At 43.4% G+C, this 27,688-nt stretch overlaps 1 protein-coding gene across 6 annotated transcripts; it reads left to right on the forward strand.

The window, feature by feature from the left end:
* The first annotated feature begins 2,468 nt into the window (after positions 1-2,468).
* On the forward strand, positions 2,469-27,571 carry SLC25A30 (solute carrier family 25 member 30). Of its 6 annotated transcripts, none has more exons than XM_055096740.3 (10): positions 2,469-2,680; positions 9,416-9,534; positions 11,820-11,967; positions 14,911-15,005; positions 16,476-16,561; positions 18,510-18,605; positions 19,678-19,802; positions 21,805-21,943; positions 23,536-23,616; positions 24,873-27,571. In XM_055096740.3, exons 2-10 carry the CDS (start codon positions 9,471-9,473, stop codon positions 24,912-24,914), a joined length of 876 nt encoding a protein of 291 aa, XP_054952715.1. In that variant the 5' UTR covers positions 2,469-2,680; positions 9,416-9,470; the 3' UTR covers positions 24,915-27,571. The 6 variants fall into 6 exon arrangements, with proteins under 6 accessions (XP_054952715.1, XP_054952714.1, XP_054952712.1 ...); XM_055096739.3 differs by having other exon boundaries at positions 2,485-2,611; XM_055096737.3 differs by lacking the exon at positions 23,536-23,616 and having other exon boundaries at positions 2,485-2,611; positions 24,558-27,571.
* Positions 27,572-27,688: the final 117 nt, after the last annotated feature.

The raw sequence follows: 27,688 nt of genomic DNA on the forward strand, positions 1-27,688 counted from the left end.
ACTGAAAATACTACCATCTATTTTATAGGGACTCCAAATTTTAAAAAAATTCAGTTTTCTTTCAAAAAGATCTTTGGCCAGGCATGGTGGCTCATGCCTGTACTCCCAGCACTTTGGGAGGCCGAGGCAGGAGGATTGCTTGAGTATGAGTTCGAGGCTGCAGTGAGCTGTGACTGCGCCACTGCACTCCAGCCTGGGTGACAGAGCGAGACCCTGTCTTGAAAAACAAAACAAAACAAAAGCACAAAAAAACCCACAAAGGGATCTTCATACTTGAAGGTTGGCCATTCCTGTGTATTTCTAAGTATTATCTGAGTATTAGCATGGGCTGGTGGGGCTTAGGGTAATGGTAGAGTTTGGGTGTCCAAAAGCTCTACAGGAAAGGGAGGAATCCAGTGCTTTGTATGTAGTACCACACAGTCATGAGTCTGGAAAGGACTTGGTGAGGTGAGAGAGAGGTAGAAAGGGTCATGTACTTATTTCCCTGCCCTAGAAAGGCAAGCATTCCAATGACTTTCCCCCACAGGCTGGGGATTGTATTTGTATTTATGGCCAGAATTCAGGGGATACTTCAAAGGGGTCCAAATTTTATTGATTTCAAAACATTGTGTGGCCAAAAATCCAGGTACTCATCTAGAGTCCAAGTTGGAGTACAGAAAAGAGATTGTTTAAGCTCAACCTGGGGCCTGAGCTGGAGACACAGGAGAAGGAAATGAGAGAGAGATGGCCCTGGGCCCTGGTTCTGTAACAGGGCAGTTATCTCATGAAACCTCTGTTCTGTCATCTGTAAAATGGAAATAACATTTCTTTGTCTTGAATGAACCAAGGGATGTAAAGATTCCTGGAGTAGCACTTTGCATCAACAGATGCAAGTTTTATACATATGCATTTTCCTTCCTCCCTTCCTCCCTTCCTTCCTCCCTCTTTCTCCTTTACCCTTTCCTTTCTTCCCCTTCCCCTTCCCTTCGCCTCCCCTCCCTTTCCTTTCCTTTTCTTTCTCTCGCGCTGTCACCCAGGCTAGAGTGCAGCAGCTAGAGTGCAGCGGCGTGATCTCGGCTCATCTCAACCTCCACCTCCCAGCTTCAACTGATTTTCCTGCCTCAGCCTCCCGAGTAGCTGGGATTACAGGTGTCCATCACCACGTCCGGCTAATTTTTGTACTTTTAGTAGAGATGGGTTTTCTCCATATTGGTCAGGCTGGTCTCCAACTCCCGACCTCAGGTGATCTGCCCGTCTCGGCCTCCCAAAATGCTGGGATTACAGGCATAAGCCACTGCGCCCGGCCCCAGTTATATGTTTAAATCATGAGTTCACGGCCGGGTGCCGTGGCTCACACCTGTAATCGCAGCACTTTGGGAGGCCGAGGCAGGCGGATCACCTGAGGTCGGGAGTTCGAGACCAGCCTCACCAATATGGAGAAACCCCATCTCTACTAAAAATACAACAATTAGCCGGACGTAGTGATGGGCACCTGTAATCCCAGCTACTCGGGAGGCTGAGGCAGCAGAATCACTTGAACCTGGGAGGCGGAGGTTGCAGTGAGCTGAGATGGTGCCATTGCACTCCAGCCTGGGCAACAAGAGTGAGGCTCTGTCTAAAAACAGAACAAAACAAAAATATACCTGGGTATGCTTGAACACAAACACTGCCATACCGTTAAAAATGTTATATATTAATATATAAATAAATATTTACATATATGTATATTAGATATATATGTAAAGGTTTCTACTCATAGTACGGTTCTTTTAATTTTTTGTTCTGTTTGGACATTTTCTTTCTTTCTTTCTTTTTTTTTTAAGAGGGAGTATCACTCTGTCGCCCAGGCTGGAGTGCAGTGGCGCGATCTTGGCTCACTGCAACCTCCGCCTCCCGGGTTCAAGCGATTCTCCTGTTTCAGCCTCCCGAGTGGCTGGGATTACAGGCGCCCGCCACCAGGTCCGGCTTTTTTTTTTTTTTTTTTTTTTTTGAGACGGAGTCTCGCTTTGTTGCCCAGGCTGGAGTGCAGTGGTACGCTCTCTGCTCACTGCAATCTCCGCCTCCCAGGTTCAAGCGATTCTTCTGCCTCAGCCACCCAAGTAGCTGGGATTATAGCGCCCGCCGCTATGCCCGGCTAATCTGTATATTTTCAAGCTAAAAGCTGGGGTATAAAAAAAAAAAAAGGGCAAGTTTACTTCCATCCAACTGTGAAGGTTCACGGGGGCACCGTGAGAAGGTTGCCCCCTGCGAAGGTTGCTTTTCCACGGTTCTCGATGCGTTCCCCAAATTTCTCTTCCACCTCCCAGTCGATATCGGAGGCCACATCAGGTGTCACCGAGTCCCGGGCAGCTCCCTCCTCAGGCAGCGGCAGGGGAAGATCCTGAGGAGCACTTGGGACGGGCCCCGCCCCTCCGTGTCCCCATCTGGGGCGGTCAGGGGTGTGGCTAGTGCTGGCAGAAACCAATGGGAGCTGAGGAGGTCGCGTGTTTGCGCGGACGGGGCGGGGCGGGGCTGCGTGCAGGCTCCTGGGTCCGCCCCGCCCGCGACGGCATTTTTTCCTTTTCTCCAGCGGCCTCAGGTTCTTGTTACAACTGAGTCCGGGTTGGAGGAGGTGCGGGGCCGCTGCCGCCAGGTAAGTCCTGGCCCGTGCCTCCTCCCGCCGGCCCCGCTTTCTCTGCGGCTCCTGGAACACGGGCCTGGGGTAAGGTTGGGCTGCGATTTCCGAGGAGCCTCCTTTGCAACCGGGCGTGCTCGGGGCTGCCTGTGCTCTCCACTTCGCAGGCCGGGCCGGGCTCGGCGGGGCGCGAGGTTCCGGGGACTGGGGACAGGGCTCTGCTTCTCGGGCTGCTGCCTCCTTGGGTCGGGCCGGTGCCGCGGGGCCCCCATCGCTGTTGGCGTGGGGTGATTCCTGTTCCAGGGTCATTCAGATCCGAGTGCGAAGCCCGTCCTGGCATCTCCGCGTCTGCACACGAGCCCCGGGCTTGCAACCCTGCTTGTGCGTCCCTCCCACTCGTGGGTTCATTCAAACGGCAGCCTGAGCGCCCGCGAGCTTCGCACTCTGGGAGAGGGCACACCACATTCGGAATCGCTCGTGGCACACAGGCTGGGAGGAACTTGCCTGGAAAGTTAATGTACCTCTGGGTTTTGAAGTCTTTCTAGGTGCAATTTCATGTAAAGCAGTTGCAGTGATTAGCATTTTTGTTCTGCGCAAGAGTAGCAAACAATGTTGGCACTGCCCTGCGGATTCGGCTTGCGGTGCTACTTGGGTAGTGAGAAAGTTGAAAGGCATGAATCTTGCTTTTGGCTTTGCCGTTGCGAAGCTTTGTGACCGCGGGCTCAGTTAATTAACGTGAAACGAGATGATAATTTCGAAGATTTCTTTTAAACCCGGCTTTTTGTAAGTCTGTGATGAGCTTAGTTTTCCTTCTGCACCTTTAAAAAGAATAGGAAATAGGAAAAGTTCATGAAAGGGCATTATTGAAAGGGCAGTCGGTCCAGCAAGGAACAATAAATGTATGAGAGCACGTTAAAGGCTGTGCAATTACAGTTTTAAGACTTAAGACTAAAAAGGGAACAGGAAGTAAAACTGAAAGAACTTACCAAGAATTAAATAAGAGAAACGGCTGGGAGCGGTGGCTCAGGCCTGTAATCCCAGCACTTTGGGAGGCCGAGGCGGGCAGATCACCTGAGGTCAGGAGTTCGAGACCAGCCTGGCCAACATGGAGAAACTCCGTCTCTACTAAAAATACAAAATTAGCCGGGCGTGGTGACGGATGTCTGTAATTCTAGCTACTCGGGAGGTTGAGACAGGAGAATCGCTTGAATCCAGGAGACGGAGGTTGCAGTGAGCCGAGATCATGCTATTGTACTCCAGCCTGGGCAATAAGAAGAAAACTCCGCCTCTAAATAAATAAATAAGAGAAACTTGGAAAGCGTTCAAAAGTACGAACAGCTAGTATTATATTTAATTACCTCCCTTTACAGCTGTACACATGAGGTCAGGTGGGTGAAAATAAATACTAAGCAACCATGTAAGAGAAAATGTAGACAGGATGTGTAACTTAGCATATATCCTAAGTGTAGGGAGAATCCTTTGAAATTCTTAATTCGTATAGACAATTTCATTCAGAAAACTTGTTTTTAACCTTTATTTATTATTTGGGACAGGGTCTTGCTCTGTCACCCAGGCTGCTAGAGTGCAGTGTCGTGGTCTTAGCTCACTGCAGCCTTGAAGTCCTGGGCTTATGTGCCCCTTCCACCTCAGCCTGCGGAGTAGCTGGGACTAGAGTCGCGTACCACCATACCTAGATAATGTTTTGGATTTTTTTAGTAGAGGTGGTCGTCTCATTCTGTTGCCCAGGCTGGTCTTGAACCCCTGGCCTCAAGCTATTCTCCAGCCTCGGCCTCCCAAGTAGCTGGGATTACAGGTATGTGTGACTAGCCCAGCTAACATTTTTGTTGTTGTTTTTTTACTTTGTATTTTTCACTTTTTTTTGTATTTATTTATATATTTATTTATTTATTTGAGATGGAGTTTCGCTTTTGTTGCCCAGGCCGGAGTGCAGTGGTGCGGTCTCAGCTTACTGCAACCTCCGCTTCCCAGGTTCAGGCAGTTCTCTTGCCTCAGCCTCCCGAATAGCTAGATTTACAGGCGCCCACCACTATGCCTGGCTAATTTTTGTATTTTTAATAGAGACAGGATTTCACCGTGTTGGCCAGGCTGGTCTCGAACTCCTGACGTCAGGTGATCCACCCGCCTCGGCCTCCCAAAGTGCTAGGATTACAGGCATGAGCCACCGTGCCCGGCCTGTTTTGTTTTTAACTTTAAAAAATTTGGACTGGGCGCCGTGGTTCATGCTTATAATCGCAGCACTTTGGGAGTCGGAGGCAGGCAGATCACAAGGTCAGGAGTTCGAGACCAGCCTAACCAACATGGTGAAACCCCATCTCTACCAAAAATACAAAAATTAGCTGGACGTGGTGGCGCGTGCCTGTAATCCCAGTTACTCAGGAGGATGAGGCAGGAGAATCGCTTGAACCTGGGAGGCAGAGGTTACAGTGAGCTGAGATAGCACCACCGCACTCCAGCCTGGGTGACAGAGCGAGACTCAGTCTCAAAAAAAAAAAAAAAAAAAAATTATTCAGCCAGTCACCAACAGCTTTCTTTCTTTCTTTCTTTTTTTTTTTTTGTGATGGAGTCTCGCTCTGTCACCCAGGCCACAGTGCAGTGGCGCCATCTTGGCTCACTGCAACCTCTGCCTCCCGGGTTCAAAGCTATACTCCTGCCTCAGCCTCCCGAGTAACTGGGATTACAGGCATCTGCCACCATGCCCAGCTAATTTTTGTATTTTTAGTAGAGACCGGGTTTCACCATGTTGGCCTGGCTGGTCTCGAACTCCTGACCTCAAGTGATCCACCCTCCTCCACCTTCCAAAGTGTTGGGATTACAGGCTTGAGCCACCACACCCAGCCAACAGCTAACATTTTTAAAAATAAAATTTTTTATTTCCTCTGCTGGAAAATTCTATATTTATTCTGAATGTATAGAATTCCCTGCCCTGCCCCCCACCAATATTTTTTTTAACAGCCCTTGGAAGATAGTGTCTGCAAAGTACTATCTAGAGAAAGGGTCATGTGATCCTTCAGAGAAACCTTAGTTTGAATATTTGGTAGCTTTGACTAGGGAAAGTTACTTTTCTTCTCTGAGGCTGTTTGCTTAGTTGTGAGATGTGGATAATGATACCTCTTTCATAGGACTGTGAGGAAAATGTATAGCAGTGCCTAACAGCAGGTATTCAGGGATGACTGCTAGTGTTAGTATTACGTTCATAACGCAGCAAGGAGAAGTAAGGAATTACTGGGTTTTAGCATGGCTTAGAGAACATGGCTGTAAGAGGACTGTCAAATCAGAAGTGATCTACAGCCACTGCCCGACACTGGAATTTCTGCAAAGTTGTAATTCCTTCCCCGAGATGCTGCCCAGACACTATTGACTGCTAAGGACACATTAATCTCTCTAACTGTCTTGGCTTGTCAGCCTTGGGACTTCTGTAGATCCAGTTGGGATTTTTCCAAACAACTGTGTTTGGAATTCAAGGAAGTGTTTCACGAGACTTCCCTTCAGAAAGAGCTCCAAAACAAAGAAATGGGTTAGTTTACTGAACAGAGATTTCAGCCTAAGATACTTATAGCCCTGTCACAGCTTGCTGTGGCCAGTACAGCTTAGTGGACATCTACTTACTTATTCCAGTTCTAACTAGAACCGTTTTCTTATTTGTGTGTGTGTGTGTGTGTGTGTGTGTGTTTGAGACAAAGTTTCGCTTTTGTTGCCCAGGCTGGAATGCAGTGTCAAGATCTTGGCTCACTGCAACTTCCGCCTCCCGGTTTCAAGCGATTCTTCTGCCTCCGCCTCCTGAGTAGCTGGAATTACAGGCACCCGCCACCATGCCTGGCTGAGTTTTGTATTTTTAGCAGAGACTGGGTTTTGCCATGTTGGCCAGGTGGTCTTGAACTCCTGACCTCAGGTGATCCGCCCACCTCGGCCTCCCAAAGTGCTGGGATTACTGACATGAGCCACTGCGCCCGCCCCCTTTTCCTTATTTGGATGTTTGCCCATGTACTGCGGCTCTCTGGTTCGTATTTAAGCCAAATTATTCTTTTACTCAGCAAACATTAACTTGATAAGTTCCAGTAATATTAACTGCTTAGGGATCTAGTCCTACCTTTTGGAAAGGAAGAGAAAGGCCAAAAAGTTGTTTTTACCTCCTGACTAGCTAACTTTTAAAAATCATAATTGAATAGAAGTACTTGCTTATAGGATGCTGATCCAGGAGTGGATACTAATTTGTAGAAAAGTTTTATTGGTGGTACTTCTGAATGAATGGGCATGTGATTCATCCCATGTGATTGAAAACTATGAAGAAGCAATTCCATCACATTTTTAGCTCTAGTTGAGTATTTGCATATTAGTATTAACCCAGAGCCTCTGGATTTTAACCTAACCAACTGAAAACTTAATATCAAAACCGACAGAGGAAAAAGTAGCCAAATCTCATTAAAACTTAACTAGCTGGCCAGGCACGGTGACTCAGGCCTATAATCCCAGCGCTTTGGGAGGCCAAGGCAGGTGGATTACCTGAGGTCAGGAGTTCAAGACCAGCCTGGCCAACATGGCGAAATCCTGTCTCCATTAAAATACAAAATTAGCTGGGTATGGTGGCGCATGCCTGTGATCCCAGCTACTTGGGAGGCTGAGGCAGGGGAATCACTTGAACCTGGGAGGTGGAGGTTGCAGTGAGCTGAGATTGAGCCATTGCATTCCAGCCTGGGGGACAAGAGTGAGACTTTGTCTCAAAAAAAAAAAAAAAAAAAAAAGAGATGGAGTCTGACTCTGTTGGCTAGGCTGGTCTTGAACTCCTAGGCTCAAGCCATCCTTTCAGGAACTACAGATGCGTGCCACTACACCTGGCTTTGTTTTGCTTTTTAATCTGCAATCAGCTAGGTCTAAGAATGGGTTGAGGAACTTAGTACTGGGTGGTAAATGAATTATTGGATTTATTATTAATAGGTTCTTACAGTCTCTTACAATCTTAACTATTATATGAGTTATGAATTTAATAAGGCTAAGAATTACTTAAGTGCAGTTATTAAATATTTTCAAAGATAATAGGGAGATGAGAGGAGTCTTTTGGGAGAGGGCTTGCTCCTTAGTACTGAAATACCTAAAAACATACAGTGGTTTTCATGTTTCATTCTTACAGAACCTTCTATTTTACTCATTTGTAACTGCTATGAATTTGGTTAATATCCATAAACAAGGAATAATGATTAATAGATTTATTCAAGGTGCCCGATGGGGGGTCCTAGTGTTGGAAACTGATATTCTGGGCAGTGGTGACTTGTGGTAGTCCTCTCCTGGGAAAAGGAGACTTGGGAAATTCCTGAACACAGGCAAAGTAAACATGTTGGCATATTGCTTGCCAATAATGACTGAAAAGTTAGAAATTTTATTTTAAACCAACAGTAGCTATAGTTGATAGTATATATACAAAAGTATTAGTCATATGAGTCTCCTGTTAATGGGTGTGAGGCCACATTTACCAGCTCTAATTACATACAACTGCAGAACATGTCATGAATGTGAAAGGCCTTAGCTGTGGCACATAAGTACATGTCACAGTGAGCAAGGTCTTATTATGGAAAAGGAAGATGGAGGGCAATATTTGTGAGTGTCTTTAAAATATATATGGCTTAATGCCCACAATAGGCCTACAGCTTGACATTTATTTAACTTAGTGAATAAAAGTATGGATGTCCCCCTAATTGGTTGTGTTGCCTGCTGTGGTGATGATGGTGTTGGCGAAGAAGAAAACCGAGACTCAGGTTAGCAGGAACTTCTCTAGGAAGGGTGTGGGGTGGCTGTGACCCCAGAGTCAGCCTCTTTCCTCATGCCAAACTGCCTCACAGCTGGTAACGTAATAAGGCTAAGAGAAGTGAGCCGATATTTATAGAATGTAGACTACAAGTAGCCTGTGGTGGCTGGGCATAGTGGCTCTCACCTCTTTTCCGAGCACTTTGGGAGGCTAGGGCTGGAAGATTACTTGAGTCCAGGAGTTAGAGACCAGTCTACAAAAAATAAAACAATTAGGCGGGCATGGTGGTGTGTGCCTGTGGTCCCAGCTAGTTGGGAAGCTGAGGTGGGAGGATCACATGAGCCCAGGAGGTTGAGGCTACGGTGAGCCATGTTTGTGCCACTACGCTCTAGTCTTTGTGACAGGGTGAGACCCTGTCTTAAAAAAAAACAAAAAAAGAAGTAGCTTGTAATTTTAAGTAATTGTCATTTTACCTTATGACACAAGTTTGCAACATTTGTCTGCTGCAGTGCACCTGAGGGATGTGATCCCCACCCCCCCAGTAAGGACTCACTAAGATAGCAGTGAACGAATAGCAAATACTTTTTTTTTTTTTTTTTGACACAGGGTCTTACTGTGTTGCCCAGGCTGGTCTTGAAATCCTGGGTTGAAACAATTCTCCTACCTTGGCCTCTCAAAATGCTGGGATTACAGGCGTGAGCCATCATGGCTGCTGCAAATACTTATTGCATGAAGAATAGATTTAAGATAAAATAGACTTCCCAGAGAACAGCTTCCGCTGCACTACACTGAATACATACACGCATACCAAGGTATCAAAGTAGCTGATTACTTCTTGAGGTCACAGTACAAACTAAGATCACTGATAAAGTAAGATTGGAAATTGTTGATTTGAGGTTGAGGAAATAGGAGTGCTTTGCTTTATTAAGGGGAGGCTCCCCTTGGGAATTGCTGCAGGGGTTTTGGTGATAGCACTCTCCAAATAAAACCTAGGGGAAGAGTTTGGAGAAGAAACTGCCTGTGTGAGAAGTTACAGCTTGATAATATCTTATTGTTGTGTCCAGGAAAAACTGCACTGGAGGCAATGTTTCTATAAATCAAAGAAGAGACAGTGTGAGAATGTCAGCCCTCAACTGGAAGCCGTTTGTGTACGGGGGGCTGGCCTCCATCACTGCTGAGTGCGGTAAGGACCTGAGGGTGGTGGATCACGTAGCCTGCTGTATGTGATGGTGTTTGATGTGAATGTAGTTCAAGTGTAGAATGTGAGATGATGAAATGTTTGTCTCAGAATTCAAAATGTCTGTTAGCTGGGTGTGGTGGCTCACGCCTATAATCTCAGCACTTTAGTAGGCTGAGGCAGGGGAATCTCTTGAGTCCAGGAGTTCGACACCAGCCCGGGCAACAGAGTGAAACCTCACCTCTATTAAAAAAAAAAAAATTAGCCAGGTATGGTGGCACAGGCCTGTAGTCCCCGCTACTCGGGAGGCAGAGGTGGGAGGATTGCTTGAGTCCAGGAGGTCGAGGCTGCAGTGAGCCATGTGTGAACCACTGCACTCCAGCCTGGGTGACAGAGTGAGACCCAGTCTCAAAAAAAAGAAAGTTTTCTTTTGGTAATGCTTTTTAAGACAAAATAGTCATTTTGGCTGCTATTAGCAGTTTAGGGTTCGAAGTTTAGTGGAGAGAAAGTTGATCCTATTGACCAAACACAAGTTTTTAAAAATTTTTTGTTTTGAGACAGGGTCTGGTTCTGTTGCTGAGGCTGGAGTGCAGTCGTCTGATCTCGGCTCACTCCAGCCTCCGCCTCCCGTGCTCAAGCGGTCCTCTCACCCGGGTCTCCCAAGTAGGTGAGACTACAGATGTGCACCACCATGCCCGGCTAATTCTTGTATTTTTATTAGAGATGGAGTTTTGCCACGTTGCCCAGGCTGGTCTCGACTCCCAAGCTCAAGAGATCCACTTGCCTCGGCCTCCCAGAGTGCTGGGATTATAGGTGAGACTACAGATGTGCACGACCACGCCCGGCTAATTCTTATATTTTTATTAGAGATGGAGTTTTGCCATGTTGCCCAGGCTGGTCTCGACTCCCAAGCTCAAGAGATCCACCTCCCTTGGCCTCCCAAAGTACTGGGATTATTACCGTGCTCAGCCTCAAACACAAGTTTTATGAATCATTTTTGGATTGTGTCTGTCCGTTTTCCTTGTCCTTTCCCCCAGCTTTGCCACTGTTAACCTGTTTGGCTGTAAAGAGGTTTGAGAAGCTCAAGGGTGTTCCCTGAGCCAGATGAGATGGACTGTAGTTATCTAGTCACTTTCTGATGATGCACATTATCCAGTTCCCATTTGTGACTTCCTCATCGGTTGGGTTCCACATCAGATCCTGTTTGTTTATTCTCTGGAGTCATTCATTCAGCAAACACTGATTGAGCAGCTGTTGAATGCCCTGTGCTGGGCTGGGGACACATCATTGCTTCCAGGGCTCAGTCACTGCTGTCCAAGGATAGAATACTGCCCCTGTGGGACTGGGGAGAATTGAGGCCAAGGTGGGTAAGCTGGATGAGCCGTGGTAACCACCCACTCACCAGCTTAGGCTCTCTGTGCTGGTGGGCTTTCCCGTTGACACAGTGAATCAAGGTTACTGTCTGAGGATGGGTTTTATATATTTGGGTGGACTATTTGTTAGGTACAGTATTTAACATATTTATCTGCATTATCAGATTTATTTTATTTTATTTTGGAGACAGAGTCTCACTCTGTCACCCAGTCTGGAGTATGGTGGCATGATCTCGGCTCACTGCAACCTCTGCCTCCTGGGTTCAAGCAATTCTCCTGCCTCAGCCTCCTGAGTAGCTGGGGTTACAGGTGCCTGCCACCACGCCCAGCTAATTTTTGTATTTTTAGTAGAGACGGGGTTTCACCATGTTGGCCAGGTTGGTCTGGAACTCCTAACCTCAGGTGATCCGCCCACCTCAGCCTCCCAAAATGCTGGGATTACAGGCATGAGCCACTGTGCCTAGCCAGATTAATTTTAGACTATAAAACACTCTCCCAAGTGGAAAACCACTTTAGAAAATGAACTTTTTTTACCTCTTTGTTCACATTCAACCCCATATTAACCTTCATTTATATACAGAATAGTAACTTATGTTTTTCAATGGATTTCCTGTTTAGGTAAATCATACCATGTATTTGCTTTCTACAACAGTGCAGCCTACCCAAATCCTGTGTAGAATAAGATGAGGTATAAATAAAAAGATAAAGAAAGGAAAATATATCTATGCATTTTTTGGGTTTTATTAATCTTTTGATTCCTCAATTTTTAAAAATATAAACAAGATTGCAAAGTGCCATTTCTTAATCACTTTCTTAGTTCATATTGTAGTCTGAATGTTTCCTCAGTAATATATCACTACGTATCCTTTATTTAGTGGAATTTCCTTTTATTAAGTGAATTTCTTTTTAAATTTTAAGGTACATTTCCAATTGATTTAACCAAGACACGGCTCCAGATTCAAGGCCAGACGAATGATGCAAAATTTAAGGAAATTAGATATCGAGGAATGTTGCACGCATTAGTGAGGATAGGCAGAGAAGAAGGGCTGAAAGCACTCTACTCGGGGTGAGTAGGCCTTCATGCATTTCTGTGTCACTGTTCACTGTTTCACATGGGTATAGACTTCAGACCAAGACTGCACAGATCACAAGTAAAAAGTTTGAGGTGTGTTTGAAAAGAACAAATAGCATGATAGATTTTTCACTTTTAATTTCAACTCTAATTTCTAAGTATATATATTATGCAGCAGATGTTTTGGTGAAACTGTTTTACTATATTCAAGTACAGACAGACAACAATAAAAAATTATGTTTGTTTAAAAACATTCTGTTCGGTTTTTCATGCTTTGAAAATAGCTCTTTTTCTTAGATATTCTGAATTAAGGAGGTTTTTGCCATAATGAAAATTATATGATGTTGATAAGAGTTGCAGTGAACTACTTTCCAGTCTTTCAGTATTTAATGAACAGTATTCTGTAGGCACTGGATAGTGAGTGGGACCTATATCAGAATACCTGCAGGAACAGAACGTGGACAGCCTCATGCCACGCTAAGCATCTTGATTTTCTCCAGTATACCACAGCACAAACTGGTGACCCACAGCCCTGCCATGGATCCACCAATCCCCAAAGGTTTTTGTTTTTTTAATTGAGCCAATATTTTAAAAATGAGAAATTGCACATAAAAATCTGGGACTCCATCTTCTTGAGAGAAATCAACATTAGGCCCACATTCATTCAGTTACGACAGTAGTAGCTGGGGTGAAGGATACTGTCTCTGGTTTACAAAACCTCTGTCACTCACATAGTATATGTGTGTGCAGTTCGACCCAGCCTGGATCATTCACTCATGGCATCTGCTTTCTTGGTACCTGTCAGCATTTGAGTTTGCTATATCTATGGCAGACAGAAGCCACTGAAAGTGTTTAAGTAGGAGGATGGACCTGATCAGCTTTACATTGTAAACATCACCTGCCTGCCATGGAGAGAAAGAATTAAGAGACAGGGAGCACTAGAAGCAGGGCTGTCATGTAGGAAGACTAGATGAGGATCTGAATTGGTTTTGGGGATGAGGAAAAAGAAGACAGGCTAGAAAACTATTTAGGGTGTAGGACTGATAGCACTACGTGACCTAATATGAGGTTTCCATACATGAAGCGGGTAGAAGGGAAGGAGGAGCCAAGACTAATGTCTCAATTGGTGGTTTTTGCCAGTGTGTAGCTGGAGCTTCCATGTCCTGGTTTAGGAAACACAAGAGGAGAGATGACTGTTTGGAGAAGGAAGAGAAGTAGTTCAGTGTGGGACCCTATCTGAAGGTATACACAGGACATCTAAATGGAGAATCTCGGAAGATTGGAAATGTGTCTTTGGATCCATGTTGGAAGCATGGATTTGGAGTCATCAGTCTTTTATTTTTCATTTATTTATTTTGAGACAGGGTCTTGCTTTGTCACCCAGGCTGGAGTGCAGTAGCACAAAATGGCTTACAGCAGCCTCTACCTCCCAGGCTCAAGTGATCCTCTCATTGCAGCCCCCTACATAGCTGGAACTATAGGCACAACAAGCCACTGCACCTAGCTGCACACACACAAACACACACACACAATTTTTTTTTTTAGATGGCGTTTCACTCGGTTGCCCAGGCTCACTGCAACCTCTGCCTCCCAGGTTCAAGTAATTCTCCTGCCTCAGCCTCCCGAGTAGCTGGGATTACAGGCACCAGCTATGACAACCGGCCAGTTTTTTGTATTTTTAGTAGAGACGGGGTTTTACCATGTTGTCTAGGCTGGTCTTAAACTCCTGACCTCAAGTGATCCACCCGTCTCGGCCTCCCAAAGTGCTGGGATTACAGGTGTGAGCCACCGTGTCTGGCGCTACTTTTATATTTTTTATAGAGATGGGGTTTTGCCATGTTTTCCAGGCTGGTCTCAAACTCCTGAGCTGCAGTGATCTGCCTGCCCTGGCTTCCCAAAGTGCTGGAATTACAGGCATGAGCCACCGTGCCTGGCCAGCCTTTAGATGGCAGTTGAAGCCTTGGGAGTAGGTGAGCTCACACAGGGAACATGTACAGTAAGGAGAGAAGAAGCATAGGATAGATTTCTGGGGAACCCCAGCAGACACAGGTAGGATGCTGTAGAGAAAAGAAAAGAAGTCAGAGGGGGTGATGCTACAGCAGAACAGGGAGGAGACAGCTACAAGTAGGACAAAGGGTAAACAGTGGCACACACTGCAAAGAGCTTATACAAGATCCTACTTGAAAAGCCTCATTTAACTTAGCAACAAAGATGTCAGTTGGTCACCTTGAAGAGGGGAGTTTTGAGGGTGAGGGCAGCAGAAACCCTGATTGCAATTCAAGAAGGAAGTGGGGAAATGCAGAAAGACACCTGGGGAGTGTCGATGCCACAACGTGGTTGTGGTTTGGAGAGGATAATAGGACAGGCATATCGGATGGAGGAAAGTAGGCTTGTTTTTCCTGATTCTGTCTTGAACTTGTTCACTTACATTTTCATTGAGAATAAATATGAGGGGCTAGGCTTTCACTTAGTGAGCTAATAATTTGCACATCTGGACCCACCTGTGTTTTTGTTGGATTTTGAATTTTATGAAATCGTTTTAGAGGCCGGGTGCAGTGGCTCATGCCTGTAATCCCAGCACTTTGGGAGGCCGAGGCCTGAGGTCAGGAGTTCAAGACCAGCCTGACCAACATGGTGAAACCCCGTCTCTACTAAAAATACAAAAATTAGCCAGGTGTGGTGGCGGGTGCCTGTATTCCCAGCTACTCGGGAGGCTGAGGCAGAATCGCTTGAACCCGGGAGGCAGAGGTTGCAGTGAGCTGAGATCAAGCCATTGCACTCCAGCCTGGGTGACAGAGCGAAACTCCGTCTCAAAAAAAAAAAAAATTGTTTTAGAGAATGTAGTTTGATTATGGATGGCACTCTGCATGTGGGTTGCCTAGCCGATGTTAAGTGATTTTTAGATTGCTTTTGTCCCTTTGTACATTGGTTTAACAGGATTGCCCCCGCGATGTTACGCCAGGCATCCTATGGCACCATCAAGATAGGCACTTACCAGAGCTTGAAGCGACTATTCGTTGAACGCCCAGAAGGTGAGTGGGGAATCTGTTTTCCACTGTGGACAGGAGGTTGGTTGTCTGTCTTTTTATTCAAGTGGTTTTGGAGCAGGTTTTCTTCAGCTTATTTGTGACTTTCCTACTGCTACAAGAACTCTGGGTGTAAAGTCTTAGTTAATTGTGCTGAAAACAAGTTGGTTATCAACTCAATTGAGGGGAGAAATAATGAAAAGGAACCATCTCTGCAAACATTTTAATTAGTTGTCCCCATCTCCAAAATGCCTAGACCAGGGGATGTGTTGTTACTATTCCATCCAACTTAAAATTTGCTAAAATCATATGAATTGTCATCTATTTTTCAGGAAAACAGTGAATACATTTCTTAATATTAACAACACTGAATGCTAATACTCTGGCTTTTTGGTTCTGTGGCTTTGTTTTGATCCATAGAACTGTCCATCTTCATCTCTTTTCACAATGGGATGAGTACCAGACACTATTATGTAAGAGTGGTGAACAAGAGCTAAGATGCTTTGGAAATACTTCAGGATATTTCAAACTAAATACATACGATGTGCTTTAAAAACTTTCTGTGCCAAATAAGTCGTCATGTTATCTCATAGGAATTATTGTCCTAACAGATATAGCTCATCTTAATTATGATGGTCTGAATTTATACATAAATGTGAACTGGGGCTGGGTGCGGTGGCGCGTGCCTGTAATCCCAGTGCTTTGGGGAGGCTGAGGCGGGCAGATCACTTGAGCCCAGAAGCTCCAGACCAGCCTCGGCAACATGGTGAAACACCATCTCTACCAAAAATACAAAATATTAGCCAGGCGTGGAGGTGCACGCCTATAGTCCCAGCTACTGGGGAGGCTGAGATGGGAGGATCACCTGAGTCCAGGAGGTCGAGGCTGCAGTGAGCTGTGATTGTGCCACTGCACTCCAGCCTAGGTAACAGAGTGAGACCCTATCTCAAGAGAAAAAAAATAAAATCACATTTAGATATCAATAAATTTTGCAAAGCAAAATTCCTTCATTAGTGAAATTTCTAATCCTTTTAAAATTACTTGATTCATGAAACATACTTTTATTTTTTTGAGATGGCGTCTTGGTCTGTTGCCCAGGCTGGAGTACAGTGGCGTGGTCTTGGTTCACTGCAACCTGCACCTTCTGTGTTCAAGTGATTCTCCTGCCTCAGCCTCCAAGTAGCTGGGATTACAGGCAGCTGCCACCATGTCCAGCTAATTTTTGTATATTTAGTAGAGACGGGGTTTCACCATGTTGGCCAGGCTGGTCTCAAACTCCTGACCTCAAGTGATCCACCCACCTTGGTATCCCAAAGTGCTGGGATTACAGATGTGAGCTACCATGCCCGGCCTGAAGCATATGTTTTTACATCTTAAGGTGAACAAGTAATGTGTAAATAAGTTAGACCTATAGTTGAGTTTCTCACGCGAAGAACTCTAAATATGTAGAGTCAAATAATGTGTCATTGTTTACAGATGAAACTCTACCGATAAATGTGATATGTGGAATTCTGTCTGGAGTCATATCTTCAACCATTGCTAATCCAACTGATGTTTTGAAAGTAAGCTGTGCTATCTGTATCTTATAGGCACATTCCACATTTTCTTATTGAGAACAACATTCGGGTAATGGAATCTGTGAATGTAACATCTGTGTATATGTGAATCTGTTTATAATTTAAGTGCCATGAAGACTAACTTTTAAAGGTCCATGAGGTGGGTTTTCCACTTATACAGATGAGCTCAAAAGCAGAGCTCATTTTGGAGACAAAGATTTCGGTGATTGAGGAGAAAAAATTATTTAGGCTTGGACTGCATTTCATTTTCGTTTTTCATGGAAAATCTTCCTTGTTTTATTGGTTCATTAAATATAGATGGACTGCAAGTTTTGCACACATCTAGGCTGCTCATTAATGACTATTTTTGAATCCATCTTTTTTTTTTGAGATGGAGTCTCACTCTGTCGCCCAGGCTGGAGTGCAGTGGCACGATGTCAACTCACTGCAACCTCCACCCTGCTGGGTTCAAGTGATTCTCCTGCCTTAGCCTCCTGAGTAGCTGGGATTACAGGCACCTGCCACCGTGCCTAGCTAATTTTTGTATTTTTAGTAGAGATGGGGTTTCACCATCTTGGCCAGGCTGGTCTTGAACTCCTGACCTCATGATCCACCCGCCTTGGCCTCCCAAAGTGCTGGGATTACAGGTGTGAGCCACCGTGCCTGGCCTGCATCTTCTTTGTTAAATTTTATTTCAGGAAATACAGATGAAAAAATTTAATTACTACAATTAGATTACATAACACATTAGGTGACCTTATTGCAAATACTAGGGATAGAGCATCTTTAAATCCTTTTTTGGAAGCAACTAATTAAATAAAATAAAAATTCGGCATGACTTACTTTTTGAACCCCACAGAATATTCCTTTCCTACTTCCCCTCTTTTCTTTTTCTGCCCCACTATTTAACTAGTATTCTATGCTTCTATCTTGTACCAGTTGGTATACGCCATGGTTAGAATCCAAATATGAGTAAGACAAGGACCCTGCCCTCAGAGAGCCTTCAATCTAATAGGGGATTCTGACAAGCATTACAGCCATCTGCAGTATTCTGGGGACACTGCAGTTATATATGCATTGTAGCAAAGGGACCTCGTGGGTAAGGAAGGAATACAAGGTACCTTTGCCATAAGTTTACCAGTGTTGGGGTAAGAGAGCTAGAGAAAAATATTCGTACTCTCATTAATTTCTTAATTATATCTTAGGCCTTATGGGAAGGCAGTTCCTATATCTTGGTTTATTTTCCCATGTTAGTGTGGCAATAACAGTTCTTTTAGAAGTTAGTGGTAACGTATTTGCTCCCTAAACAAAAATAAGGTACACATTTTGTAGTAAAAAATCTTTTTTCATTCTTAAAAATGCAAAGAGCTACATCAAACATTCTTTTTATGTTGGAATCTTGGTCATGTGGATTCCACTAATTAAAGTGTAACAGAGTGTAACAGGTATCATGTGGCTGTCACTTGGCTAGCTCGCCTGCATACCTTTTGGTTCAGCTGGTTGGAGACTGTAGTGGCTTGGAGCAGCTAATTTAAGAACTATGCTCGCCTGTGCTTAGTGCTGCCAAGTACACTGGATAACTCATTAATTAGATTAAACCTTTGAAATTAACTTTTCTCTCACCTATATAGTAGTAGGGAAGTATGCTGTTTTCTATCCTAGAAAGACTTTTTTCACAAAAATCAGTTTCTTTTTTTGACATTTAATGAACTGCTGTACGTAGGACTCTGGACTCTCTTAGATGCTTTTTGGAGATCTCAGAGTTCCTAAGAATAAATTTTTATACGTTTTAGTCATTTTAAGGTAGCATCATAGCAGTATTTATATGACAGTTTTTTCCTTGCTAATGGTTATTAAGCAACTGACTGACAGACTGACTGTCAGAGGTATACATTGGTTGTGGGTGGGATTGTGGTAGTTTCTTTCTGATGTTGGTCTTTAAAATAATCTCTAGATTCGGATGCAAGCGCAAAGCAACACCATTCAAGGAGGAATGATAGGCAACTTCATGAACATTTACCAGCAAGAGGGGACAAGAGGACTGTGGAAGGTAAGCCAGAAGGATGGATCGAACTGATTTATTTAGTTCTTTTTTCCTTTTTTGAATTTATTTGTTCTATCACTTAATTTTAATCCAAGTGTCGTAATGGAGTAAGGGAAGAGGAGTGGCATCTTCTGCCCATGAAAATATCTTTCTTTATTTCCCTATCTATAAAATGGGAATATAAGGAATATGTCATGATTTTTTTTTTTTTTTTTTTTTGAGATGGAGTCTTGCCCTGTTGCTCAGGCTGGAGTGCAATGGCACGATCTTGGCTCACTGCAACCTCCACCTCCTGAGTTCAAGTGATTCTCCTGCCTCAGCCTCCTGAGTAACTGGGATTACAGGCGTGCGCCACCACACCCAGCTAATTTTTGTATTTTTAGTAGAGATGGGGTTTCACCATGTTGGTCAGGCTGGTCTCGAACTCCTGACCTCAGGTGATCTGCCTGCCTCGGCCTCCCAAAGTGCCGGGATTACAGTTGTGAGGCATTGCGCCTGGCCTATGTCATGATTTTTAAAGTTGCTTTTGAATAATTTATGTATAAGATGTTGTGTGAAGGATAAGCACTTTTTTTGTTGTTGTTTGGTCTTTTGCTCTTTTTTTTTTTTTTTTTTTTTTATTCTTATGGAGAAGGATTTTAGGTTACAGTTCCATTGGGTGTTTTGATCCATACAATTTCATGGCTTGTAACTGAAGTCTGTGTTATTAGGCAAGCATGTGGTGTAGAGTGTTATTTCCTAGTATTCTAATGACTTGTCAGTTCATAGAATAGCCCCTAAAGATCATCCAGTGTGATCTCTCAGTTCATAGAAGGAAACTGGAGGCTCTGAGAGGTGACTTGTCCTGGCCAAAGTCTGGCCCAAGGTCATATAGTTAATGCCAGCATCAGAATTAGACTTCAGCGTTTTTGAGTTCTTGCTCTGTGATCTTTTCCGCTCTGTCACTCTACATTTCTGCCTCCCCAGAGGAAAAGATAAACCTTGATCATAGTTTATGGATTAGAACCTTTGCACATTTGCAAGGCTTGTTCTACAGAGGCATATCAGAATCATTTTTATTGTTAATATTTTTACCCAGGGTGTGTCCCTTACTGCGCAGAGGGCTGCTATTGTTGTTGGTGTGGAGCTGCCAGTCTATGACATCACCAAGAAGCATCTTATTCTCTCAGGCCTGATGGGAGACACTGTGTATACCCACTTCCTGTATGTTTATGGCTTTTTAAAAAAAATTATAGAAATTCTAAAGAAAGTTTATTATAAAAGTATAATATTCTTATATTTGAAAAGTTGCAATGCAGAAGTGAAGCAGGACCAGGTAGAAGTCCTTATTCCTCTACATAGGCAGCTGTTATTAACAGTTTGATATGTATCTTCCAGGCGTTTTCTACGTGTATGCAAATATGTCTACAAAAGTGTATTATATGAACTTTATTACACAAATAAGATCATGTTTTACATTCTTTTATTTGCTTTTTAAAATGTAACAACAGGCTGGGCACAGTAGTTCACGCCTGTAATCTTAGGACTTTGGAAGGCCGAGGCAGGAGGATCACTTGAGCCTAGGAATTCAAGACCAGCTTGGGCAACAAAATGAGGCCCCATTTCTACAAAAAATTAAAAAGTTAGCTGGGCATGGTGGTGCATGGCTATGGTCCCAGCAACATGGGAGACTGAGGCAGGAGGATTGCCTGAGCTCAGGAAGGTGAGGCTGCAGTGAGCCTTGACTGGGCGACGGAACCCTAGCCTGGGCAACAGAGAAAGACCCTGTCTCTAAAATAAAATGCGATTTAACAACATATTCCAAATATCTTTGAGTGCTTACAGACTTCGTGTCAGTACTTACAGACTTTATTTATTTATTTATGTGAGACGGGGTCTCACTGTTACCCAGGCTGGAGTGCAGTGGTGTGATCTCGGCTCACTGCAACCTCTACCACCTGGGCTCAAGTGATCCTCCTGCCTCAGCCTTCCAAGTAGCTGGGACTGCCGGCGCATGCCACCACACCCGGTTAATTTTTGTATTTTTTGTAGAGCTGAGGTTTTGCCATGTCACCCAGGCTGGTCTTGAACTCCTAGACTTAAGTGATCCACCCGCCTCAGCCTCCCAAACTGCTGGGATTACAGGTGTCAGCCATTGCCGGCCTGGCCTTCATTTATTTTTAATAGCTGCAGATTATCACATTGTATGGATATATCATACATATTATCATTCATATATGTGTGTGTGTGTGTGTGTGTGTGTGTGTGTATATATATATATATATATATATTCATACATAATCCATTGGTGGGCAATGTGTGGAGACTGTTCTGATTGTCACAACCAGGGGGGAATACTACTGACATCTAGTGGGGCCAGGCCAGGGATATAGCTAGTGCTGAGGTTGAGAAACTTTGCTCTGGGTTAATTGATATAAAGTATGGTCTGTGGTAGTCTTGTGGGACTGAAAATATAGCAGAACCTAAGACCTTTGCGGAGCATTATAGTAAGGAGATCTTTTTCTTTGATATCTAGGAAATGATATAATTATGATATGGCTAGAATTACTCTGATGTCCACTTACAGGTAAATAGATGGAAAAGATCATCCTTGGAGGATTTCCTTTATGTTTTATGATCCTTTGACATTCTAGAATGTCAGGTATTCTTAGCTGTCGCTGGGATTTATCAGCTAGTATAATCGGTGCTAATATGTAAGCAGTTTATCAAGCTCTCTAGATATGGCTCTTCTTGACATGTTTCATGTTGATACATGTTAGTTTAACATAGTTTTGGGGCTGGGCATGGTGGCTCATGCCTGTAATCCCAGCACTTTGGGAGGCTGAGGTGGGCAGATCACTTGAGGTCAAGAGTCTGAGATCAGCCTGGCCAAAATGGCGAAACCCCGTCTCTAATAAAAATACAAAAAAAATTAGCTGGATGTGGTAGAGTACACCTGAAATCCCAGCTACTTGGGAGGCTGAGGCAGGAGAATCGCTTGAACTTGGGAGGCAGAGGTTGCAGTGAGCCAAGGTCACACCATTGCACTCCAGCCTGGGCAACAGAGCAAGACTCGTCTCAAAAACAAAACAAAACAAAACAAAACACGAAAACCACAAACAAGAAAACCCCATAGTTTGGGCAGAAGCTGTTTTCTGCCTTTGATGGTGGTTGTAGCTCAGTGATGGTTAACTTTTTTTTTTTTTTTCCAATGGTGTCTTTATAGCTCAAGCTTCACCTGTGGTCTGGCAGGGGCCCTGGCCTCAAACCCTGTTGATGTTGTGAGGACACGTATGATGAATCAGAGAGTGCTTCGAGATGGCAGATGTTCTGGCTACACAGGAACCCTGGATTGCTTGTTACAGGTAAGAGCAGATGTCTGTCTCTGCAGGGTTGTGAATTATATATTTTTTTGATCTAAGAAGTAACTAAATTATGAAAGCTACTAAAACTAAGATGAATGATGCTTTAAAGCCCAGAGATGTACATGTGTGAGACCATTTTTGCCACACTGTGCTTAGCTTTTATAAATACAATGTTGTTTTCTTTATACCTCCATCTGCTGTGAAAGGTGAGGAAATATTTCCTGTGATTATAAAAGAACTGGGTCTCCTTCCAAAATGTACTTTCTTCCTGTTGGGTCAAACTAGTATGAATATCCCTCATTCAGACATCTCTGTTAAAGGAACACATCAATCTTACTTTAATTCTCAGTTTAAATAATTGGGCCTCCTGTTTTATGAGTGGGTGAAAGGTTTCACCTGTCTCTGCCGCTAGATTGCCAGTAGTAGGATTAGGAGTCACTTTTTTTTTTTTTAAGGTGATATTTATTTATTTATTTTCAAGTTTTAATGTATTTTAGATTCAGGGGGTACATGTGCAGGTGCGTTACATAGGCACATGCGTAGTGGTGGAGATTGGGCTTCTAATGTACCCATTACCCAAATAGTGAGCATTACACCAGACAGATAATTTTTCAACTCTAGCCTCTCCCCTTTAGGAGTCCCCAGTGTCTGTTACTTCTATCTTTATGTCCGTGTGTACCCATTGTTTAGCTCCCACTTAAAAGTGAGAACATGTGGTTTTTGATCTTCTGTTTCTGTGTTAGTTTGCTCAGGATAATGGCCTCCAGCTCCATCCATGTTGCTGCAAAGAACGTGATTTCTTTTTTATGGCTACAGGGGCCACTTTTGTGGTTCCTGTTTTCCAACATGACACTAGCACATTTTATTCTTCAGGTGTTGCCTTAATGAAGCAAAGACACTTATCGTATTCATCCACCTGACATCTTGGGAAATAGTGGTACTCTGAATGATATCTCTACCACTATTGCTTCTTTATTTGTGACCTGTTCAGGAGCCCACATGGCACGGAAGCAACAGACCCTAATTGGAATTAAATCTAATTTTTTCCTCACTCAACACTGTTTATCTCCTTTGTGTGGAGTTCATTCAATCCTTTGTGTGGGGTTGTTGGGCATGGAGCCTTAGTCTTCCACCCACATAAGCCTCTAAAGAGCAAAGATTTCTTAGGCAGTCCTTCCAAACAGGATTTTATTTTTAAGAAAAATAAATCAGTCTGGCCACTAATTATTATTTTTTGAGATGGAGTCTCGCTTTGTCGCCCAGGCTGGAGTGCAGTGGCGTGATCTTGGCTCACTGCAAGCTCCGCCTCCCGGGTTCATGCCATTCTCCTGCCTCAGCCTCCCGAGTAGCTGGGACTACAGGCACCTGCCACCATGCCCGGCTAATTTTTTTTTGTATTTTTAGTAGAGACAGGGTTTCACTGCATTAGCCAGGATAGTCTCGATCTCCTGACCTGGTGATCCACCCGCCTCGGCCTCCCAAAGTGCTGGGATTAAAGGCGTGAGCCACCGCGCCCGGCCTGGCCACTAATTATTAATGCATTTGGCATAATTAGAAAGTTGGAAGTTAACTTTTTTTTCTTCTTTTAACAGACATGGAAGAATGAAGGGTTTTTTGCTCTCTATAAAGGCTTTTGGCCAAATTGGTTGAGACTTGGTCCTTGGAATATCATTGTATCCTTTTCTGTTGCAATAGATCTGAAAAAAGATACAGCTAAAGAATACTATTTGTATAAACTCTCATGTTATTAATTATAATTTAGAAGTAGGTTCTGATTATTTTGAGTTCCTCTGATGCTAAGAAGTCACTACTTAGTTTCTTTTTTAGGAAGTGTAAAGTCTCCGTGCTAGACACTGAATCTTGCTTTGATGGTGGTATTATTCAAAAGTAGTGATACTACTAAAAAGGTTTAGTTAGACTCTGTTCTAGAAGCTGAGGGTATTTACGATTTCAGAGAGAGAGAGAGGAGGATTGGCTTTATAGCCCTAGCCACCTTGGGAAGGATGTGGTCGGCAACAGTGTCTTAGAATGCTTATCTTAGAAAGTGCCTGAAGATAAACAGGAATTAGCTCCGGAATTGTTTGGCAGGCCAGCACGCTTCCTATGTGCCACAGTGGGAGGCAGGAAAGGAAAGGCAGTTAACTTTTTTTTTGTTTTTGAGACTGAGTCTTTACTCTGTCGCCCAGGCTGGAGTACAGTGGCGTGATCTCGGGTCACTGCCACCTCCGCCTCCTGGGTTCTAGCAATTCTCTTGCCTTGGCCTCCTGAGTAGTTGGGATTACAGGCACATACGACCACGCCTGGCTAATTTTTGTGTTTTTAGTAGAGATGGGGTTTCACCATGTCAGCCAGGCTGGTCTCAAACTCCTGACCTCAAGTGACCTGCCCCTTGGCCTCCCAAAGTGCTGGGATTACAGGCGTGAGCCACCGCGCCCGTGAGGCAGTTAATTAGACACTGAAGGGCAGAGTGATGAAGCAGGAATGCTGGCTTTTGCTGTCCTCTTGTTGCTCTTCATCAGCTCCTGCCTCCCAAGGAAGGATGCATAGTGGAAGCCTTTGAGGAGAGCTTCCCAGGGCTTGCTAACTCTCTCTCTCTCTCTCTCTCTCTCAAAAGCTTACAGTGCTGGAAAGTTTTTCCACCACAGCAAAGCCACAAAAGCTTATCAGTGTAGATGCCATCTCAGAAGAGGCTGATACCAGGGGATTTACATATCTCAGCTGTGATCTTTCTGTTCCAAGCTGACCTTGGAAGGCTTATGGGCAGATAGTTTGATGTGGTTAAGGGTGGAACCCCTTTTATTTAATCGTGTCCATAGCGTGGGTCTGCCTGTACCTATTTGTTATTAAGTGTGCCATTTGTAAGTCTGTTGTTATGCACTGGAGTTGTGAAGATGGCATTTTCTGTGTCATCTTTAACCCATAACCACAGTTCTTTGTGACATACGAGCAGTTGAAGAAATTGGATTTGTGACAAGCCAAGGCTGCATGAGACATCTTTCTGAAAATGGTAACTTCTGAAACAGCAAATCTTCCTGTGTTTCACTCTGCTTCTCACTGCTTGGCTCATCACAGATTCTGGGATGTGAGCAACAGATGAAGACTGGGTTAGTTGAGATTGCTGTGTGTTGGCATTGGATGCTCTTCATCAAACGTTTAATGGCATAAACTAACATCCAAACACTAGTCTTTACCACTGAAGCGCCCTTCAACATCAAAGATAATATGTGAAATGCATGTTTCTTGCTAAAGAAAACTTGCAAGAAAATCAGGAGCGATGTATTGTTTTATTCAGGGAGAGTAGCTCCTGATGCATCTCAGCTCATGACTGAGAACATCAGACTGCTCTAGAAAAGCTCATTGGAACCATGGAATGGAGCCTCCGAGAAGGTGTTATGGTTTCTGAATTTCTGGGAGATTTTGCTCCTTGTCAACTGAAGAAATTTCATGTATGGAGACCTGGACTGTTCAACCCCAGGTATAAACGGTGCAGGAAATGGATCCTAGGAATATCGCACTGCTTTATCATTTCCTATTTTGGCAGGATCTTCCACTTACAATAAGTGATTTTAAGCTTTGAAGACTTGACATTTGTGAGAAATTGTTACAAAGTAATAATCTCTAAATTCGTGGTGGTGTTATGTGTTGGCTTTGAAGGTTGCAAGGTCTGTATTGGTGGGGGGTGTTTTCAAGCAGCTTAGGTTCTGTCTTAGGTCATGTTAGTAATTAGCTTTATGATTTTTAGCAAAGCATATGTATTTCTCAATGAGTAAAATGGGGATAATAACGTCTATTGATGTGGAGGGTCAAATGAAGAACAAATAGTAGCTGCTGCTACTTGACTGGAAAGGTAAATGTGTTTACATCATGCTGTGGAACAGCTCTAAACAGTCTATGTAGAAGAGCGGCATGTTCTCATGGGCTTCTCATGGTAATTGTGAATGAAGCCCTTTGTTAAGGTCTTGTTGAAGAAAGAACACTGTATAAGTTCAGGCTTTAGTACATTTTCCTTAGCAAAATGTTGGTAGTGAATCAAAGAGTTGATTTTTCCAGGTTTCCAGTTTTTACTTTAGTTTATGTTGTGCCTGTCTTGGACTTTCTGTTTAGTTTGGATGGAAAATACCTGCTTGAAATTTTAAAAATGATTTCTTTAGTGCATCTATTTAGCTAGTTTCTGATAGGTGGTATGTAATATTTTCCCTTTTTCTTTCCTTCTATAGACACAATAAGTCATTCTCCCTCTTCTTTTTTTCTTTTTCTGTTTTCTTATTCTTTACTCTAACCTGCTTCAGAGAAAGAGCCCTCTTCCTTCTTGTCTTCATCTTAGTCTTTTCAAAATAAAAGATGACTGTGAGAACCCCAAGAACTTCCACTTCTGGGAGGCAGCCACAGGACAGGGAACATATTTATTTGGGTCTATTCAGTTCCCCCTTTGAGAACAACATTAAAAACATGTTAGCTGGGGCTCCAGGGCATTCTCCTTCCACAGTAGTGCGGCCAAATTCCCAGTTTGGCCAGTCTCTTTGTTGAGACTGAATAGAAGGACTGCAGGTTTTTTTGGAGGATGAGATAATTTTTCCTCCCAGGCATTTTTCCCTTGCCTTCCTTATGAATGAATGGTCCCTTTGAATATTATTTCCAAAAGTGAGAGCTAAGACAAAGTCATCAAAAAGAGAGGATAACAGAAGGTGGGGGCGGGGGCGGGGTGCAGTGGGGTAGGGTTACCTGTTAATTGCTTAGACTCAGATGAAAGTCCAGCTCTCCCTGGGCAACCCTAGAGGGCAGCAGAGGACCCCAGAGCTCATTCAGGCCTTGCTGCTTGTTCTAAACTACACCTTAGGATTTTTTCTTCTTTCCAAAACATTCCATTGATTTTATAAAGACTTTCTATAGAGAGGCTTTCACTTTTGAGTTCTTTGAGTTTAAAGATTGCTTTTCTTGAAACACTCTTTTATTAATGTAGAAAAATTTTACTTTTTCAAATATGCATACAATTTTTAAAACAGTAGAAGCAAATTCATTTTAATGACCATGTAAAGAGCGAATGTCAGACAGTATTCATTATTACCAGTTTATTCAAATTACATACATGTTCCTACCAAGGTGGAAAGAAATTCAAATCTCATGGTAAAACTTAAGCACGATTTAAGATAAAAGCATAGTATTTCTTCAGTGTAGACTTATTAAGTGCCTTATTGAACAGGATCTTAACCTGCTTTTTCTGTTTTTTTGAAAGAGTTAATGCAATTGTTGAAGCTTCTAACCAAGAAACAACTTAAGGAATTGGGAGACTTGGTCCCCTCGTTGTCAGGGTTCTGGCTATAAGTCCCTCCCCACCTTTGGGTTTTCTTAAATATGCCAAAAGGAATTCTAGTTTTTATAACCAATGGGTTTTTTTGTTTGTGTGCTTATGGATTTGTGTAATCATTGATGCTTAATGTTGTGGATTCATAATATAAAAAGTGGCTCCTGTCCTTTATATTTATTCATGTGCTAGAAATAGTATGCATTATATAAAGAGTATGAAGTTTTCATAAGCCTTTATATTTCAAGTTCTTTAAACGTTGGAATATGTGGCATAAGCCTTGTTTCATTTATTTAATAAACTGGAGTAATATATAATAATAAAAATGATTTCTGGTTATTTCAGATAAATAGAAACATTCAAACAAAGGCAAACTACATGGAGTCTAGAAGGCTGGAGTAGAAATAGTGTTGCAGCTGCAGACATTTCTCTCTGCATGGAGA

Source organism: Pan paniscus, chromosome 14 (genome assembly GCF_029289425.2).
Source record: "Pan paniscus chromosome 14, NHGRI_mPanPan1-v2.0_pri, whole genome shotgun sequence".
NCBI lineage: Eukaryota > Metazoa > Chordata > Mammalia > Primates > Hominidae > Pan > Pan paniscus.